The following is a 20096-nucleotide window of genomic DNA, read 5'->3' as shown; positions in this document are numbered from 1 at the left end:
CCTCCCACTACTACAAATTCAAACTATTAAAACATTCTCCCGCCTATTGACCACATTTTCCACATTTTTTTCCACCGTCCGTCGCTGCACGTTTCCCACATCCAAACCATTTGCCATATCCTCCACCCCTCGAGGGGATAATTCTTTTTTTTCTCCCTCGCAAAGCTCATTGAGTGCAAAAACCCAACGCGTCAATCGCAATAAAAGATACAACATCACAAAAGGAGACAAAACGAAGGGAATTTGTGGTTATACTTGAGGGAGCTTTTTAAAGCACATTCGCAAATTCTTTTCTCCTTCACAATGTCCTTTCTTAAAGCCCTCTTTTAAAGCACCAACATTACAATTTTATCTTTATAAGACGTTCCTGAAAATCCTGAAATTAATTTTTCTTCCAACAAACATCGACAATTGAGACAAATTTTTAACTTTTAATTAAAATTAAATAATCAAAAAAATTTATATGCTAAATAAACTCCATAAAATCGAAGGGATTTTCAATTGAGAAAATCACATTTATTTATAAATTTCTCGAGGAGAAAAAACATCAATGAATATTTTAGAATTTATATTGATTTTGTGATTCAAATCATTATAAATTTAAATGTTTCGCGGGATATATATTGAATATCGCTGAGAAAATAGAAAGATTTTCTCTTTACACCATCCGCTTTCCAAGAAGGATCTCAAAGGAAATAGAGCTGAGAATAAAGCGTTGGGATTATTTAATTTCGAATTTTCATTCATCTAAACGATGTTTTTGATTTGATTATATATTTGACCATTAGGGGAAGCTTTTGGGAATTTTTTAAAGGAGATTGTGCACAGTATTTGAGAAAAAAAATTCAGATGATTGATTTAATAATTAATTTGCTTTAAATTTTTCACAAAATAAGGAAAATTAAAATTATATTCAGTAAAAAAGTACGAAATTCCTTAAAAGAAAAGTTTGTATAAGATTCTTATTATTTCCTATCAAATTCAAATAAACGTTTGTCTGTCTAAAATGTAATTTTAAAAAATTATAAGAAAAATTACAAATTGATTGAAATATTATCGATTTTATTTTCTAAACTATTTTAGCTGTGATTCTTTCTTCAAATTTTTAATGTAATTCAACGTGATATTTTCAATTTATTAAATCTTCTACTTTTTTTATATCAAATAAAATAAAAATCTTGACGAGGTCTCTTTCAAGTCTTCTTTTAGCGGAACAAAGATAAAGATTTTATTTGTACTTAAATTTGTCCCATTCTGCTTAGTCATGATTTCCGATTTTCCTCTTCTCGGATAAAGAGTTAGAATTTATTACACACAGAGAATTCTGAGAAAGGAAAGGTTAAATTTTATTGTCTCTCCACTGTTTTTCCAATAAATTTTTATGCCACCTGATAAGGAAAACCAAGGAGAAAATCGCCAAGGAAAAACCACAAAATAAAGAAAATAAAAGAGTGAAAAGTTCTAAGATGAAACAATATGCTTTTGGGAATTTTCCTTTCCTTTATTTCAGAGTTTTTCAGAAGCTTTCTTATGCAATTTTATCTCGTAAAAATTAATTAAAATTTTGTGAAAAAAACGAATAATATGAAAGTTAGAATTAATTACTTCAGATCGCTTATAAAGCCATTACTGGCGGCTATAACAAATCAATTTCTCGCTGTACAAATATTAAACAAGAGCAAACTAAACTAAAGTGAATAAATCTCCTTTAATATTTACATTAAAAGGTGTTGTTACTTGTAGAGGAAAATGCTCTAGTTTCGACCCTACAAAATTTTTCCTTTTCAATATGAAAGAAAGAATAAATTTTATAGAAATTTTCCTCAATTTAGCCTCTATAAAATAACAATTCTTGGAATTAAATTCTTAAACAACAAGAACAAAGTACAAAAGATTCAATTTATGTAGTACGATGCTTCCCCTTTCCTCCTAATTAAAACTCTCTTTTGCACAAAGTGTCAAAGTTTTATAATTTTCCCATTAAATTAAAATGTCTCCCCCCCATTAAACCATTTGAAAATCTTGTTCAAAAATTCCGCATGAAACTTTTAAATGACATAAAAAGCATACAAGACTGTCTCGGATAATTTATCACATGTAAGCAGAAAAAGAATAAAAATATCTTCACGGCGCGGAGGGTGTAAATTTTTAAAGCCACCACTTTTTCTTTGTTTTTTTCCTCTAAAAAATTCACAAGTCTCAATCTAAAATCCCACGATGGAAATGAAGCTGAATGCGGGAGAAAAAGGGGTTGGGCATTGCATATAAAATGTTTAATGGTGCTATGCAGGAAAAGAATGTTAAGAGAAAATGATCATGACATTTTTTCCTGACATTTTTTTGTCATTCCCTCTCACTCCCACTAATGTATTTCTGTATCTTTCGTCTTTCTCTGACGCATGCTTCCGACATTTTCATCATTCTTTTCTGTGCACTCAACATGTTTTTCATTTCGTCTTATTTTCTCAGTTGGGGATATTTTTCCATGAAAAAGTGAAAATGGGCTTTCCTGAAGTGTTCTCAGTGCCAGGAAAGCCGTGAAAAGTGGAAATTTATGGTCATTTAGCGGCCAAATATGTGCAAATGCGCGAAGTGAAAAATCAAAACATTCTTTCCCTGACCAATTTTTCTGTATTTTCACGACACAAATCACTTCCTGCAGGTTTTTTGGACTTTCCCACAGGTCATCTGCAACAAGGAAGGTCTGTGTGGGGGGCAGGAAAATGCTTCCTGGGTGGTGGAATCCCACCTGAACACGGAAAAACTGGTCCGGGAGTGAATGTTTTGCTGTAGAAATTGCACAGTTTTCACTTATTTGGCCGATAAATACCCACGATTTTCCACTTTTCAGATTTTCACAGGCACTTAGAACACTTCCACAAGCCGCTTTTCACTTTTCCCGAACTAAAATATCACAATTTACAGAGAAAATTGCAGAAAACTTACAAATACGTTGACTTCACAAGAGCTGGAAAAAGAATGACAGAAAAAAACATGTTCCTGCGACATTGTTTTTCAAGCTCTTGCGTAGTCAACACGTTTCTTATTTTTCGTCAATTTTCTCTGTGAATTGTGATATTTTATCTCGGGAAAAGGTAAAAGCTGCTTGTGGAAGTGTTCTTAGTGCCTGTGAAAGTGTGAAAAGTGGAAAATCGTGGGTATTTATCGGTCAAATAAGTGAAAACAGTGAAGTTCGACAGAAAAACATTCACTCCCGGACAAAGTTTTTCGCGTTCAGGTGGGATTCCACCACCCAGGAAGCATTTCCCTGACCCCAAGCAGACCTTCCGTATGCAGATGACCTGTAGGAAGGTACAAAAAGCCTGCAAGAAGTGATTTGTGTGGTCAAAATCCAGAAAAGAATCCCGTAAAAATTGGTCAGGGAAAGAATGTTTTGATTTTTCACTTCACACATTTTCACATATTTGGCCGATAAATAACCGTAAATTTCCATTTTTCACTGTTTTCCTGGCCCTGTGGACTCTTTAGCTAAGCATTTTCCACTTTTCTTTGAGGAAAATATCCCCAAATGTTGAGAAAATTCAAGGAAATAAAAACATATTGTGTGCAAGAAAAAAAGCATGCCATGAAAAAAAAAATGTCGTCACCATGCGTGGGAGAAAGACGAAAGATAGGAAAATACATTAGTGGGAGTGAGAGGGAATGACAAAAAATGTCAGGAAAAAATGTCATGATCATTTTCTCTTGACATTCTTTTCCTGCATAGCACCATAAGGGATGATTTTTCTTCATTCACTTAAAAAACAAAAGTATAACACTAATCACGAGGGTGTGGGAGGGCTCTTAATTTATAAGGAAGGTGGTAATTAAGGGACTTCGGACAATTTCTTTAAAGGGGGTGTTGTTGTATGGATTACATGTAAAGGGGAGAAAAATACCAAAAAAGCACATAAATTTTCAAGGCTTTCAAGACAAGAAAAGAACATTATTTTTTCTTTCAATTACACTGCCCTTCTTTTTTTTCTCATTCCATATAAAACATTCATATCAATCTACTCACGGCGAATCCCCCAATCCATCATATTTCTTTCTTTTTTTTCTTTACAATACTTTTTTTTCACGTCTTACAAAAGCTTCGACAAAGCTCTTCCTCTCCTCTACGTATGCGTAACTTTTAAATCATAAGACTTCGTATTAACCGTAGCACTGAATTTCTTTTTAAAAGAAACTTTTAATCTTTCACCCTCTTTTTTGTTACGCGTTTTTTCTCTTGTTCTTCAGCAAGAGGGTGCGTGAGCGGAAAAGAAAGTTTTAAATGACAAAATTGTTTTTCCTAACATTCATTTACGTATTACAACACCATAGAACTCGTTGGTGGGATAAATGTGAGTTAATCTGTAAATTAGGTTTTTTTTTTAAAGAAAAAAGAAAACTTTGAATTAGATTTGAAATATTTAGCATTTTAATTTTATTTAAGACGATAGAACACTGATATTTTTTATTTGAAGAAAAAAGACGAAAGAAAAACCAAGAAAAGCTTTGTATCCACCGAGAATTGGATACAAAAATAGTATATCGATGTATATCCGACAAAGTGAAGTATTTAACTGAAATTCATCAGTCTGTGCGATAATATTGATAGAACAATTAAATTGTCTTCTCAATTCCGGTTATATTTATTCCAACCAATCTCCCTCGCGTATTCTCTTCTCAAATTTTAATAAAACGAACAAATTTTGCACTTTATGGCGGATTTTTTTTTAAAGCTTCTCATACAACCTCTTCGGGGAGCTTTTTTTTTACGAGAAAAGACACAAAAGACCGTAGAAAATACGTTGTTTTTCACGTTGTCTTAATATCCACACACGCACACACATTCTCTACACGGAATAAATTAAATTTTCTTCCCGATATTCCCCCATGGTTGTGTTGGAAGTTCCGAAATTGCGTCTATGGCGACAGAAACAATGTTTTGTCCCGTTGCAGATAGAAGAAAAAAATGCAAAAAAGAAAAGCAAGAAGTTTCTAAAGAAAATGTGTTGTTGGAAAAAAAAATAGTAAAAGGAAAATTCTTTAAAGACGTTCTAGTACAAAAAAAATGCGTGTTCACTGCGATAGAGTAGACACAAGACAGACACAATTCGATATCGTTCGGCATGACTTGATTAGGTGATGCTCCCACTCTGAGAGTATGTGTCACTCTTACTGCCAGTTGGTGTGGCAAAGTTCTCCCCGTGAAGCCCTCGCGTCATAGAGAATGTTATGTTGGGAAAATCCAAGAGAGGATTCCCCTTTTTTCCCATTTAAAATTTTCCTCTCATTTTCCCCGAGAGACGGAGAGAGAGCGTGGAAAATGTGTGTCAGATGAATAATATTCTACCTGACATTCATACAGCGCACCACGAGATTGTGCTTTTTTTTGAGCAAAAAACCCACGAGACATTCTACTCTCTCTCTCTCTCTTTCTCTAAATTGAGCATATGGTGGAAAACTATTTGAGCTTTTCCGAAGAAATCAACTCGGAAGGTATCGTCTGAGAAAGTTGAAAGCTCTTCTCAAATAAGGACTTCAACCTGAAAGCTTTCAATGCTGAGAAACTTTCGAAGAAACACAAAAGCTCTCAAAGGAAAACAGTTCATGGTCAGAATATTTCTTCCTTGCAATTCTCATTTAAAAATTATTTAAAGAAAAATCATTCAAAAATGCGAAAACAATCACAAAGTCAATCATAACGCGTCCAGTTATAAGAGTTGGTGTCCCACAACGTGTAGAAGTTTGTTAATGCGTTGTAATTTAATTTGTGAATAGTATTAGTAGGCAAAGTTAATTTTTTTTGTAAAATTCGGCAATTTGATGGATAAAAATGGTCATATCTCTGGTTCTATAAGACCTACAGAAATTTTTTGACTAGTTTTGGAAAAGCCTTGAAATAAGCTATAATTTAAGATAATTTATGATACTTTTCAAGGTCACCTTCAGAACACAAAATGGCGGATTTTTATTTACCAAAACAGTTTTTCGCATTTTTGTCCTGAAGAAATGGTTTTAGAGGTTTCTGATGTTTTAGAAAGTTGTAGAGCTTTGCAAAACCTTTAATTTGATACTAAGATGAACAAAATCGGTCAAGCAGTACAGGAGATATTGCTCTTAGAACTTTTCAAATTCAAGAATTTTTCAAATGACAATATCTTCTAAACGGCGACATAGATTTTCTTCATTTTTGGACTGGTGAAAGATATTAAGTCAGGCTACAACATATCAAAATTTAAAAGATTTGCCTAATGGGGATTCGGAGATATAGCCCCTTAAAGTTAGGCAATTTTTGTTTTTGATTTTAGCGCCTCTTGCGGATGTTTTTGAAACTGGAAATGTTCTAAACAGTTGTAGGGCTTCTCAATACCTTTCATTTGATACCAAGATGGTCCAAATCGGTCAAGCCGTTCTCGAGATATATAAAAAAAAACACTTTTTGCTTTAGGCCGCCATATTTGCTAAACCGCTTGACCGATTTTCAAGTATGAATTGTTGATGAAAACGTCTCACTGAGCTCTACAACATACTAAAATTTCAGACCTTTAGCTTTAAGGGAACTGGTCGACGGTATTTCAAAATGGCGGACGGCGGCCATCTTGGATTTTGAAAATGCTAAAAAATGAAATTTTACACCCACATTTCTATAGAAAACTTCAAACCGGAAGTCTCCAACTGTCATCGTTCTCGAGTTATAAGGTAAAGTTTGGCGCAGAGGCCGGCCGGCAGGCCGGCCGGCCGGATCAAAAATTTTCCACCACTATTTTCAGAATGTGGGAAGTCTAAAACGTGCTCATACCAAGTTTGAGCCCGATCTGAGGTGGTCGGTTTTTCCGATGATTACAATACTTGGTGTTGGCCACGAAGTGGAACACCAACTAATTGAATTTCACAAATACATACACAAAAAGCTCTACTTGAATTAAAAAAAAAATTAAAAATTCTTTTCCTTACCTCGGGATGTTGGGTGATTCATGAGAATTGAAAGGGGGCACTCATCATCATCCAAAATGTACTCAGTTCCATCACTATTAACCTGCACCAGGCAGTAGTGAAGGGGATCCGTCTTATCGAGCCCATACTTTGCCAACATCTCCCGCACAACGGCCTGCGCGCAATCACGAATAGACAGCAGGAGTGTCTTGTAAGGCACATCACGGCAAAGGCTCTCCCCATAGATCTTGAGGGTCCCCCCAGTATCTGGTCCACCGTCTCTCGAGCGAAATTGCTGCAGTTTCTTCTCCAACTTCTGTTGCCGACGCCTTCGCATAACGGCCTCAGGATTCGATATAGACCTCGTGAATGATGTCTCTGGCAATTCCGTGTACAATTTCTCCGCAACGTGATTCTCAACATTAGCCGTGTTTGTACTTTGCATTTTTTGCAATTTTTCCTTCTTCTTTTGCTCCTTCTTTTCACGCTTTGACAATTTCCTCTTGAAGTTTGTATCGCCGCTTTCAAGTGGCTAAAAAAAAACCAGAGGAAAAGTTTGTTAAAAACCGTTGAGTATTTGAAATTTGATCTAAAATTAAATTGACATTTAGTTTGACAGTTTGGATGATCTGTCAAAAAAGATGTGTCAAGTTTGATTTGTATGTTAATCCATTTAGAAATTTACTTGTTTTATAAAAAGAATTATTAAAGTTAAGCCAAAAAATACTTTTGATATAAAAACTAATTTTGCTTGACATTTTGGAACATCTGTCAAATAAAAAAATTCAAATGTCAACTTATCGTTAAGTCTGTTAAGACATTATTATAAAAATATTATTTATTTGTTAAACAGAATAAATTATTTGTAGCTCGATAAAATATCCCTGAATTGTTAGATGTTCAAACATATTTTACGTGGCATTTGACATTTTATCCCAAATGTCAAAAAAAATGTGTCAAGTTTATTTATTTAATTTATTTATTTTACAAAAAAAGTGATTAGAAGTGATGCTCAATAGAATACTTTTGACATAAAAATGCATATTGTTTGACATTTTAGAACATATGTCAACGGAAGAAATTTCAACTGTCAATTTATCGTTATGTTTGTAGAGAAATTAATAGTATAAAAATATTATTTATTTGTTGAACGGAATAAATTATTTATAACTCAATAAAATATCCCTGAATTGTTAGATCTTCAAACATATTTTATTGAACAGCTGAGATTTCATTACAACTGCCAAAAAAGTTGTGTCAACTGTCATTTTATTTGTTACTTTTCAAAAAACAAAAGAAACAATTTTAGAGCAAATCAATTGAAATAAAATTCAGCAAAGGAAGACTCAAAAGAAAAATTTAAATAAAAATTAAATTTTACATTTAACCCAACAATAACAATGAAACATTCCAGTCTATTCTTGCCTTTATGCATTCAAGTAAATTTCACGTGCAATTTACAAATAAGATTTTTCTCAAGCGTGAAATTGCAATTTCCCTCATTCTCATGCCAGGAAAACATCCCAAAATAGAATTTCTTCCATTGCAATCATTAATAGAAAATTTTGCTCCTTACATTTGACTTCTGTTCCGTATTCCTGAGCAGAAACCTCCCTTCTCTGTCGTCAATGTGCCAGTTAAGTTGAACAAGAAGGGGCTTCTCATCACCATTGAGTTTCCTCTCCTCGTGATTTGAATGCACCTCATATAGGGCATAGTTGGGCAGTGATAGCATCCGCATGTCCGGACGGAATTTCTCAATTAGCGTCTCAATGACATCCTGAACTGTTGCATCAGATGCCACCCGAATGCACTTTGTGGCGACTTTCTGACCCGCATCTTGGAAGTAGAATCTCATAACACCGTGAAACTGGAGATTCTGCAGGAAAAAGCGTTAAATTACAAACTTTTTTACATTTTGAAAAGTATTTTTAATATTCGCTAAAAGAAATATTTGTTGTATTCTTAATATGCGTTTAAAATTAAATTCTTCGCGGTTTTCTCGATTTTTGCAACTATATTGCGTAATATTCTCAATTCACTACACTGTAATTCAAATTTTAGTTATCATTACTAAAAATGGCCTAAAATTCTAATTGACATAACTAAAGAATTTTACTAATTATAAGTTTACTGGAAACTTTAGTAAAGTATTTGACTAAATTGCCTATTAAACTTTAGTAAAAGAGCAACATAACTAAAATTTTTAGTAAATGTTCCATTATATACAAGAGGATGGTAGGGGGAAATGGGGCAAAATGTTAGAAAATCAAGACCACACATCTCCAATATCTCAGTAAATATTATTTCGTAATTGTTCTAATTTAGTCAAAAGGTACCTTTTATAACTCTAACTAAGCCTATAAAGTTTTATAATAATTGATCTAATATTTTGGGACTTATTTAAAAAACAAATTTTTCGAATTTAAAAGTTACTTTGACCTTTCATTTCAATATCGTATTTTGGCGTATTTCTCTGTAATTTTTTTGATCCAAATGCATTTTTAGATAGAGTAACTATTGCTGAACACGAATCTAGTCTAAATTTTCCGAAAAAATTTTCCGGGTTTTCCCGTATAACACTGACACTAAAAAGTACCACTTGGGGCAAAATGTTAGAAACCGTTTTTAAGGCTGTTAACTTTTTTTTTGTTTATTTATTTTATTTTTTTCCAGTCGGCACACTTAATACTTATAATTTAGCATCTTATATTACTCGCTATTACTAATATAAAATTATTTAAAAAATAAAAAGTGCAATTTTATAAATTTTTCATTTTTTTTTGTGTTTTTTTTTATAAAAAAAATTTCTAATTGTTACACAAATATCTTATTATCAATTGCTTTTATAGTGTCTAGATGAAATAAATTCATAAAATTGAAATTTAAGGCCAAAAAACGCAAACTAACATTTTGCCCCATGATTTTTGAAACAGGCAAATGTGCAAGGGTTTGGAAAATGGCCTGACAATGCATTTTCCCGCTGAGATAGAAAATAATCGTCTGAGACAAAGTTGTAGCCCGGAAAATTTCCTATAAGATAGTCGTCATGAGAAAACTCAAATATTTTTAGGGAAATCAGGAAAATGATCCTCCCAAAAAACTAACAAATTGCCCCATGTCCCCCTATAACCTCATTTTCTGTGAAGAAAAGTCACTTTATGTTGACCAAAATGTATGAGGAATTCTCGAATCTCGCTCAATCTCGACCGATTCCCGAGAAACACTTTAACTTTTTTTATATTAATAATGTTATTTCGATGATGAGATAGGGATCAATCGAGAGCTAATTAAATGTACTTTCGATTGCAAGTGGAATTGTGCAAACTGATCCCTTCTTTTGATCGGAAGAAACCGCTGCCCCACGAAAAGTACTGATTTCTCGGGGTTGGGCATCCCCCTGATTATATATAGACTTTAGTAGCAGGTTACTAAAATTTTGAATTACAGTGCATATTTTATGTTCGTTAAAATTCAAAATATTCGTCAATATTCTTCATAATTTTGCGATTATTCCCAAATGTAGAATCTTAAAGAAAAATCTTTATTACTCCATACCTCATCTGGCTCCGATAATTCAAACAGATCCAAGCGATTTGCGTTCCATTGCTGGATGACGGAACGCAGGGCTTCACGGTCCAACAGACGTTTCTCATTAGCAGTCATTTTCATTGAAGGATTCCTCTTCAACGGCTGCGACAATTATTATCTGTAAATGCACAGAAATGCGACAAATTAATTAACACATAATAACATAAATGAGGGAAAATCACAGACTATGGAATAAATCATTCATGTATAGTACAAGAGAAAAAAAGAGTTAAGAGTCTATAAAACGATTTGTCTTGAAGATTGTACAATTTGCATCTCCTCCAATGCAATTTCTTCATTTTATTCTCTCACATTGCTTTACATACTATATTTTTATTCAAATACCGCACCTCATTGTTTTGCCGCAGTTCTCCCGTTTTTTTTGTACTAGGTAGGTATCTTTCATGATTATAAAAGAGAAAAAATATTCACAAATTCTTCTTGAATTTCACCGTCAGCGTGAAATGTCGGCTGGTTACGCTATAAGAAATGTCTCGTGAGACAAAGAACAATCCACGGTAAATGAAGGTAAGCTCACAGAAAAAACCACAAAAAAAATATTTTCCTCATATTTTTCTATTACTCATCATCCAACATACCACAACATTTTGCAATTACCACGAGAAGGTCAATGCCACACAAGTACCGAGATTTATTTTTAAATTTTATATACACCAACAATCTGTGCAAAACGAGAAAATTCCAACCACTCAGAGATCTCACGAAATATATGTCTCACAAGCAAATCACAATAAATGCACAATTATTTAGCTGCCACAGCAACTATATCCACCTGTTTCCCTCAATCTCAACACACAGAGAGACACAGACCCTCGTGAAATACCCGCGAGAAGCATTTTACAGGCAATTGAAGTGAAATTTCTCCATATACACAAACATCGTAGTAAAACGAGAAGATAGAGACGTGGATATTAAAATACGAACACACCTTTCCGGTCACCATTATAACGGCGTCAGGGTAACAATTTTCCTCTTTTTCTTGCAAATTTACACTACCCAACAGAATGGTGCTTACTAATTGGTCTTAAATGCGAATTCTCCTAAATCGGATAATTTTTTCTTTCAAACTATATTTTAAACCGTTTTAGACACTAGATGGCTCTGGGGGTTACTTAGCCCTCTTGTGTGGAAAAATTTGTAGAGATTTTATTCATTTCTTTGGTCCTAAATCATATTAAAAATTAGAATTTTGTCCCTTGAAAGAAATAAAGCAAAGGCCTTCAGGAAAAATATTTTGTCTGGAAAACTTGCAATATTTTCTTTTCTGTGAAAAATTCTTCCTATTGCATTTTTTTCCTTGAAAGTTACATTCTTCTTTCCAAATCTGCCAATCTGATCAAATTCGGACGAGGCGTTAAACAGTCGATTGAAGAGAAAATTGAATTTTCTGCCGATTTTGATTATCCTGGTGGATTTGGAAAGGGGAGCTTCCAAGATAAAAAATCCAATTAGAAAAGTTTTCACAGAAAAAAAAATGTTTTCCAATTTTTCAGGACAAAAAACTTTTCAAAAATTTATTTAGAAACTTTCCTAGAAGGTTTTTGAAAAATTGAAGCTCTTTTCTTGCTTTCAGAGTTGGGCAATTTCATGTAAAATTATTTGTTTTAAGTAAATAAGTAAAGTATATGTAAAGTATACAAAAAATGTAAAAAAGATGTAAAGAATTTGTAAGAACAATATTTAAGAGAGAAATGAGCGGAAAAAACCTAAAGTTTGATTTTTCATTGTTAAAATTAATTTAAGTAATTAACTAAAAGACTTTAAATCAAAAAGTTGTTTTGCATTAACGGAAAAATTGATTGTAAAGAGTTTGTCAATTTTATTAAAAGGTTTTAAATTTCTTAATATATTAAGAATTTTTATATAGGAAAAAATGGGTTGAAGAAAGGGAATGAGTTCAATTTCAACAAATTTTCTCCTTAACAATAGAGCTGAAAACAATTTTTACAAAACTAGAAATGAACTTTTCCATAAAAGTATGAGAATTTACGAATCTTTACTTTTGAATACTGTTAATAAAATCATAAAATGCATAATTTACTTCACAATTTTGTCTCTGATCAAGATTTTTTTGTGTCTTAATAAATAAAATAACTTTTTACATAATTTTACAAAATAATTACATTTTTTTTTTCAATCAAAGAAATATTTTGCTACCATTATTTTTCTTTACATTATTTGTAAAATTAAAATGTAAAGAAAAGTATTTAAAGAAAAAAGCATGTAAAGAAAGGAATTGTTTACATGTAAAAAGCATGTAAAATGTAAACAAACCGCCCAATCCTGCTTGCTTTTAAAGACATAATTTGATAGACACTTAAACACTCTTTCTAGCTACGCCCTTGATGAAACTAAAATACAGCAATAGGTTAGATTTAAATCATTTTCTTCAACGATACAAGCACAAGTATTATATATACATACGTATGTAGATATTCAACATAAAATCTAAACGTTCCTAAACTTTTCCCATCGTCTGTGAGTGATTTACAACCAAAACAAGAGAGAAAAAGAATCGTCCACACAGCAACTCTATTTGGTCTACAAATACCAACTTGTGTGTACAACCGCCATCGTGAGAGATGTGACGATGGAGATGTTGCAAAAAAAAACCAACCAAACACCGTTTTGACCGATCGCGATCATCGTTCATTCATCCATTCATTTCACATCCCACCATGTCGTCGATCATGATGCTTTTAGAATGAAAAGACTTTCTATTTTTAAATTTCTAGAGCAATTTTGCCGCAAGGTGTGCTTTTTCTCTCTCCTTCCTTTTATTTTTCTTGCAAAATGAAAACCACACACGGGATTTTCTTCTCCATAACAGCATAATGCAACTCCAACTTAATTAATTTCCAATGAGAATCACGATGAATTTCTTTGACTTCTTTTTTTTGCCCATCACACTGTCTCATTATTTATTCCACAACGAGTGAGAAGAGTAAATAAGTTGTGAAAAAAAAGTTCATAAATATTACTTTTCATCTATTGCTGATGGAATTTCTCTCACCTGTGAATATGCTGAAGATTTGTACATGATAAAATTTAAAGAGTCTCAATGCTTCATACTTCTTAGGCGCAGCATGATTATGTTTTGTTATTCATGTCGCAAAAGGTGAAGAGAATAGACCCAAAAAAAATGTTGTTAATTTCTTTGTCAAAATGCTGTTGTACATTTAAAAAGAAATTATAAAACATGCTATAAATTCAACAACATTCGTCACCACTAAAATTCTTTTGCCTCAGTCTCGCATTATCTGGCGTCGTCTTGAAGAGCGCAAATGAAGAAGGAAAAATCTTTATTTTTTCTTCAAGTTTCTTTGCGTGTTGGTATTTTATTATTCTCACAACCGCTTTATTTCCAAAGTCAACACAAATAATACATAATTTTATAATTTATTTGCTGCGCCATTTAGACAAGAATTGGACACAAAACTTCCATCACACCGTACCCCCGCATTCTACTCACCAAGAATGTTCTACTCATTTTTTTTTCTTTCTTAAACACATCAACAATTTTCTTTAACACTTTGATAGCCAGCATCGCTCCTCCCACTTGTCAGGACAAAAAAAACGTATCATTCTTCGTGACTGTTTATCGTCTTAAATTTCAAGGATTTACTGAGTTTTTAGGAACGTCATAATCTGAAGTATTTTTCACAGCAAAACATTTTCTTTATCAAACCTAAATCATGCATTTTATTGGAGTTTTTTTGTGTTCACAACTTCTCAACAAAAAATTTCTCTGTCATCATATATTTCAAAAGATTTTTAATTAATAGAGTGAAAAAAAAATACACCAATATTTACAAAAACGAGCGTGAAAGAAAAATAAACATTTTGAAGTCATGTGAAAGAAAAGTAGACCTTCATTCACTTGGGGCAAAATACAAAATGGGCTGGACAAGGTGTTCCAAAGTAAACAACCTAGAAAAATACTCGAAAATCTTAAAGAAAAATTATAATATCGGCGTTCAAATCTCCCGCCGATATTCGATTCGGCGCGCTTCCCCCAGACGCGCGCATCTTCCGGAAACGGGAGATTTCCATCCCCCAGATCATATAAATATCGACCACCGACCTTTGCTACATCACTTGGATTATTCTTTCTCACTGATTTTGTATTTTCGTGAATTTTAAATAAATTGAATAAAAGAAGTTTAAAGTAGAAGTCAAAATCTATTTATTGTGCGAACCTTCCAACGGCGACGAGTCTGCTCTTATTAATTACACATATCATTGAAGGTAACGACACAACAAAAATAAAAATTTTTGAATTTTGAAAAAAATATTTTGTAAATCCGTAAAGATTGCAGAGATATATATATATCGTATGGCACTAGTACGGCACTAATAAATAAACACGAAATCACAATTCTACAATTGCACGTCCAGGTTTTGGAGCCACAAAATAGAGTCTCCTGTCAGGTTATTTAAAATATGAATTCCTTCATCAAACTTCCGATTAGGGCATTCATCCAGGATGTGTTGAATAGTTTGAGAAGGACAACCACAGTCGCATGCCTCGCTCGTAGCCATACCCCATTTGAATAGGGTGGATGCGCTGCGGCCGCAGTTACACCGAATTCTATTAAGAATTGTCCATTCTCTTCTAGTTAAGCTGAAGCCCTTCGGTCGTTTGGTGGGGTCGGGAATTAAAAATGAATTTGCTGCCTGGGCTTTCTGCCACTCAATCTTCCACCTATCTCCGATATCAAAAGACTCACCATGAAGCTTTTTTGCGGAGCTCCAAAAGGGTTTTCGTGATTTTAATCTTAAGTTAGGAGCATCATTAACGATGTCCCTTAAAAGAGTATCGGAGTCTTTTAGTTTCTCCCATCTCTGGACCACGGTTTGAGCCCTTCTAAGATGGGGGGGAGGAATATTAGAGAGGACAGGGAGCCAGGGAGTCTTAGTTGGCTTCAGTGTACCCGAGATTGCTCGCATGGTGGTGTTTAGCTGGACGTCAACTTTTTTGCTATGGGCACTGTTGCACCATACTGGTGCACAGTACTCCGCAGTGGAGTAGACCAGGGCCAAAGCAGCTGTTCTGAGTGTCTCAGCGTCAGCGCCCCAACCCGATCCAGCGAGTTTACTGAGAAGATTGTTCCTAGTTTTAAGCTTTTCACAGAGCTTTTCTGTGTTTTTCTTGAAGCTCAAAGTCCTATCGAGGGTAATCCCAAGATATTTCGGATTAGGATTATATCTCAGTTTCTCGCCCTTGAACTTCACCGCAGCCACCGCACCCGCTTCTCTGTTATTCAGATGGAAGTTGCTAACCTCTGTTTTACTAGGATTCGGCTTCAGTCTCCACCTCACGAAGTATTCGTCCAGTAAGACCAGGTCCCTTGATAGTACTTTTGAATTATGCGCGATACTCCTACTTTCAGTGAGCAGGGCAATGTCGTCGGCATATTGGAACCTTTTTGCTGAGGTGCAGGGGATGTCACTAGTATAGAGGTTGAAAAGTAGAGGAGCTAAAACTGAACCTTGTGGGAGTCCATTATTGAGGGTGCGAGTGCGGCTGATTTTTCCGTCCAAGAAAACCGTGAAGTGTCTATTAGAGAGCAGCACTGTCATTAAATTCAGGATTTTTCTACATGGGACTGTTTTTGCTAGTTTCAAGAGGAGCCCTTCTCTCCATACAGTATCATACGCCGCTGACAAGTCAACGAATACTGCAGTCGATTTAAGTCCTTTCTGAAAGTTTGCTTCTATTTGTGTTGTGAGAGCGAGGACTTGCTCGCAGCAATCTCTGCCAACTCTAAACCCAGCCTGCTCTCGAGGGAGAACCGACTCAATAGTTGATTCTATCCTGTTTGCTATGAGGCGCTCAAGCAGTTTGTAACACGTACACAGCAGAGCAATAGGTCTGAAGTGGTTTGGTGCTGTTCCATCTTTCCCTGGTTTTAAGACAGCAATAATTCTGCTCTGCTTAAACAATTCAGGTACCGAGCCAGAAGCCAGGACATCACTGAAAAATTGGACGAGCCATCTTTTGCATTTCAAGCCACAATTCAAAATGAATTCTGGATAGACTTCATCGGGGCCTGCCGCCTTTCTCTTTTTCATTTTTCTCAGTGCAGCACTGAGTTCCGCAAGAGAAAAGTCCCTGGAGTACGTAGGGTTGTCTTCCAGAATACGTTTAGTACTCCGAAGATCCCTTTTTACTTCTCGAGATATATTCTTATCCACGGGTGCTTTAGACGTTTGCACCACATGGGAAGCTATATTATCAGAGGAGACTGATTTTGTGGTGGCATTACCGGGGATATCGGCCGATCCCAGTCGTCTAACCAGATTCCAAGCCTTTCTGCTAGAGTGGGTGAAATTCATATTTGCAGTAGTCTCGTGCCATTTAGCTCTGCGATTTTTATTTAGTTCATCAAGAAGCTCGTTAGCAATATCCTGCCGTGGGTGGCTTTGATACTGCGCGAAAAGTTCCTGGCATTTAGTATTCCAACCGGGGATATACTCTTTACGGAATCCCCTAGGAACGTGTTTTTTCGCAGTTGAAATTATTGCAGAGACGAAGCGTTGGTATGAACCCACTACAGGAGGAATAAAATTTATGATGTAGTCAAGATCCTCAGCGTACTTCTCCCAGTTGGCCTTCTCGAAATTCCATCGGGCTTTAGGGATTGATTTAACTAGAGGTACTTTCGTTCCATAGTCAATAATCACTGGTCTGTGCTGACTATGCGGAAAATCATTCAATACTTTTCGACTAGCCATTGTAGCTCTGTCGTCAAGGGATGATTTAGAGATGAAGCACAAGTCAGGAGTATACTCCTTTCTCCATCTCGCGGATTTGAAGGTACCTCGATCTTTGGCGCAGTATAATAGCTGAAGGTTCTCGGCGTTCATCCACTTCATTAAGGCTTCACCATTTTCATCGTTTCTTTCATATCCCCATAAGTCCGAGTGACTATTAAAGTCACCCAGGTAGATAGTGGGATGCTGAAAATTAGGTATAGGAGAATCCGGCCTATTAACAATTTTAGGTAAAATTTAGTTCTTTACAAAAAAAAATTGGTTAGATTTAGACATCATGGCCTAAAGAAAAAAGGTCGGAAGTCTGTTCGGCTCCTGAACCCTTTTAAACCGACTTACGTCTTTTTCTTGGTTAAGAATTTTAAAAACTCTTTTAGAAAATCCCAAAACAAATTCTTTTGTAAAAAAGACACCTCAACCAGCAAACTCTGTAAGTAACCCACTCAAAGATCAAACGAGAAAAAATCACGAAGAGTGTTAGAAAGGGAAAAAGATTAAAAACAACAACATAATTTGCCATTTCCAGTAAATTGAGCTCTTTTTTCCCACAGATCATCATCTAATGAAGACACACAACCATTAATAAATTCATCCGAGGACTGTCTTCAAAATGCATTAGAATTATAAATGAGATATATAGTGGTGAAATAAAATACATAAATAAATCTCGAAAGTTTGTAATTACATTTCGCTCATTTATTTTGCATTTTCAGCATTCGCAGATCTCACTGTTTGCACATTCTTTATCTCATCCATGCCATTGATAGCACCTTCAAGAGTCTAGTATTACGAAATTATTTTTTTTCCAACTCCTAAACTCTTCATTCGGACTCTTCTCTTTATTTTTTGCTTTAAAAACTTTTTGATTATCCCATCGTATAGGACAAAATTATGTACAAATCCCCTGAAGAATGTCAAACATCAAAGTAAAGAGGTGTACAAAAAAAGCACTCACAATAGACATCAATTTGTAATTTTGTTGAAACCATCACCCTAATCGAAATACATTGACAAGGTACACGTGAAAGAAAATAAAAAAAAACCCAAACGACGCAAAAAGCATTTTAAATCAACAATATTGCCAAACAAAGAACTTCTGCTGAACTTCTAGGAGGAGTCACTGTATTTAGTGGCCGTTTTACCTGTGAGAGAGATAAAGAAGAACGCCATTGCTTTTGGATTGAAATAAATTTAGAAAAAAAATGTAGCTCAAACAATAGGTATTACATTACATCACAATTACCTATTATGATGATGCTAAAATACTCCCCACATTTAAATTCAACATGCTGGACTAACTGATTAAAGTACCTCCACCAAGAATTTACATCTGTTCCCATTTAATACAAAATACCTTCCTAACAGATATTTATGCTTAAAACATGCACAAGAGAATAAGAGGCGAGGAGAATAAACCACAACGCAGAAATCACAGAACCATAAAAGATGATCAATATTGTTTTGTAGCAAATATAGACTAAAAAAGGAACGTCGCATGTTGAAAACATAATAACAATATTCAAATTTGATGGAAAGAAAAGGCAAAAAAAAACGAAGAAATGGAAATACAGAAAGGTTCATCCCGGCTGACCTAGAGGAGTTTTGTGAAATTTGAATTGTTAACTAACACACAACGCTCAGTATTACGTTAACCTAATTTTAAGGTTAAGAATTAGAAGATAAATGAATATTTCAGGTATTCTGTCTAATTATTTACATCTGAGGAATTTCTAAAAAAAAAAATAATTGTTTTATTTTTGAATGATTTCCAATAAAAATGATAGAAACCGGGTTTACGTCAAGGGGTTAACGTCGTTAAGGATTAGCAAAATAAGAAACAATAGATGTTTTTTATGCTAAATCAGTCAAAATCAAAAGCTCTTGTAAGATAACAAAATGGGAATGAAATTCAAAGGCAACATCGAAAAAAAACGGCTAAGTTGGTTCGCAGCTCATACAAAGTTAGCCGGTTTTACAATGTAGTCCTCGAATTATTATCTCCAGAACAAGAATTCGTTAAGAAACTTCGCTAAATTCTATATAAATAACATGTTTTACCTACATATTTTTAAAAATTCTTATATCTGCTAAAATCGTTATTTCCAGCCTTAATTTCATAGAAAGTCTCGTCTCTTTATTCTATTTTCCCGTCTTAAGGGTAAGATCCTTTCTATTATTTTTTTTTTTATTTTATTAAAAAATCCTTAATAGAACACATTCTAGTTAAGACACAAATCAGTAAATTTCGTGTTTCTCTTAATACATATTTAGAAATTCTTAATTAAATTAAAAGAATATTTTAACAGCATAGATCCTCAAATTAGTATAAGTAAAATTACTGAAATTCTTAAGAATACAAAAGCACAAAGACTTATTGTATTAGAGAACAAAAAACTGTCTTGGATAAGAAAAATAATAGTATGTAAGGGAACGTGGCCCCATTCGGACTGGTTAAGACCTTTTTCAATTCTCTATTACTTAAAACTGATAAAACTTTAAATGTAGTAAGTTATGGGAGTTAAAAGAGCATTAAATGGGCTTTAAAATGGCACAAAATTTAAGAATATTGCTTTTTATTTTATATCATTTATTTTTCTCATTCTGCGTGGACCTTTGGAGGTCCGAATTGGGCCACGTTCCCTTACTAAATTGTTAGAACTTACAAATCTTTTGATTCTTTTTCACAGAATTCAAAAAAACAAACTTATTTAAAATTTTTTTCTTAAATTTCCTTAATTAACTTTAAGCCTAAAATAGTTTTATTTTATTTTATTTCTTTGCAT

General features: G+C 34.1%; 1 protein-coding gene across 5 annotated transcripts in view; it reads right to left on the bottom strand.

Annotated features, from left to right (window-relative positions):
• Positions 1-20096, bottom strand: part of LOC129790643 (afadin) — a 72191-nt gene that overhangs the window by 36120 nt on the left and 15975 nt on the right. For 3 of the 5 annotated variants that reach the window (XM_055828244.1, XM_055828245.1, XM_055828246.1), the window contains exons 2-4: positions 10483-10633; positions 8501-8803; positions 6946-7456 (exon numbers count right to left, since the gene is read on the bottom strand). In XM_055828244.1, the coding sequence (XP_055684219.1) occupies positions 6946-7456; positions 8501-8803; positions 10483-10596 (928 nt within the window). In that variant the 5' untranslated portion in view covers positions 10597-10633. Of the gene's footprint in view, positions 1-4021; positions 5098-6945; positions 7457-8500; positions 8804-10482; positions 10634-20096 lie in introns of those variants that run through there. The other 2 variants (XM_055828249.1, XM_055828248.1) reach the window with 2 other exon arrangements.

The sequence above is a fragment of the Lutzomyia longipalpis genome, chromosome 2 (genome assembly GCF_024334085.1).
Source record: "Lutzomyia longipalpis isolate SR_M1_2022 chromosome 2, ASM2433408v1".
Classification (NCBI taxonomy): domain Eukaryota; kingdom Metazoa; phylum Arthropoda; class Insecta; order Diptera; family Psychodidae; genus Lutzomyia; species Lutzomyia longipalpis.
This window is presented reverse-complemented; position numbering and strand designations above follow the sequence as displayed.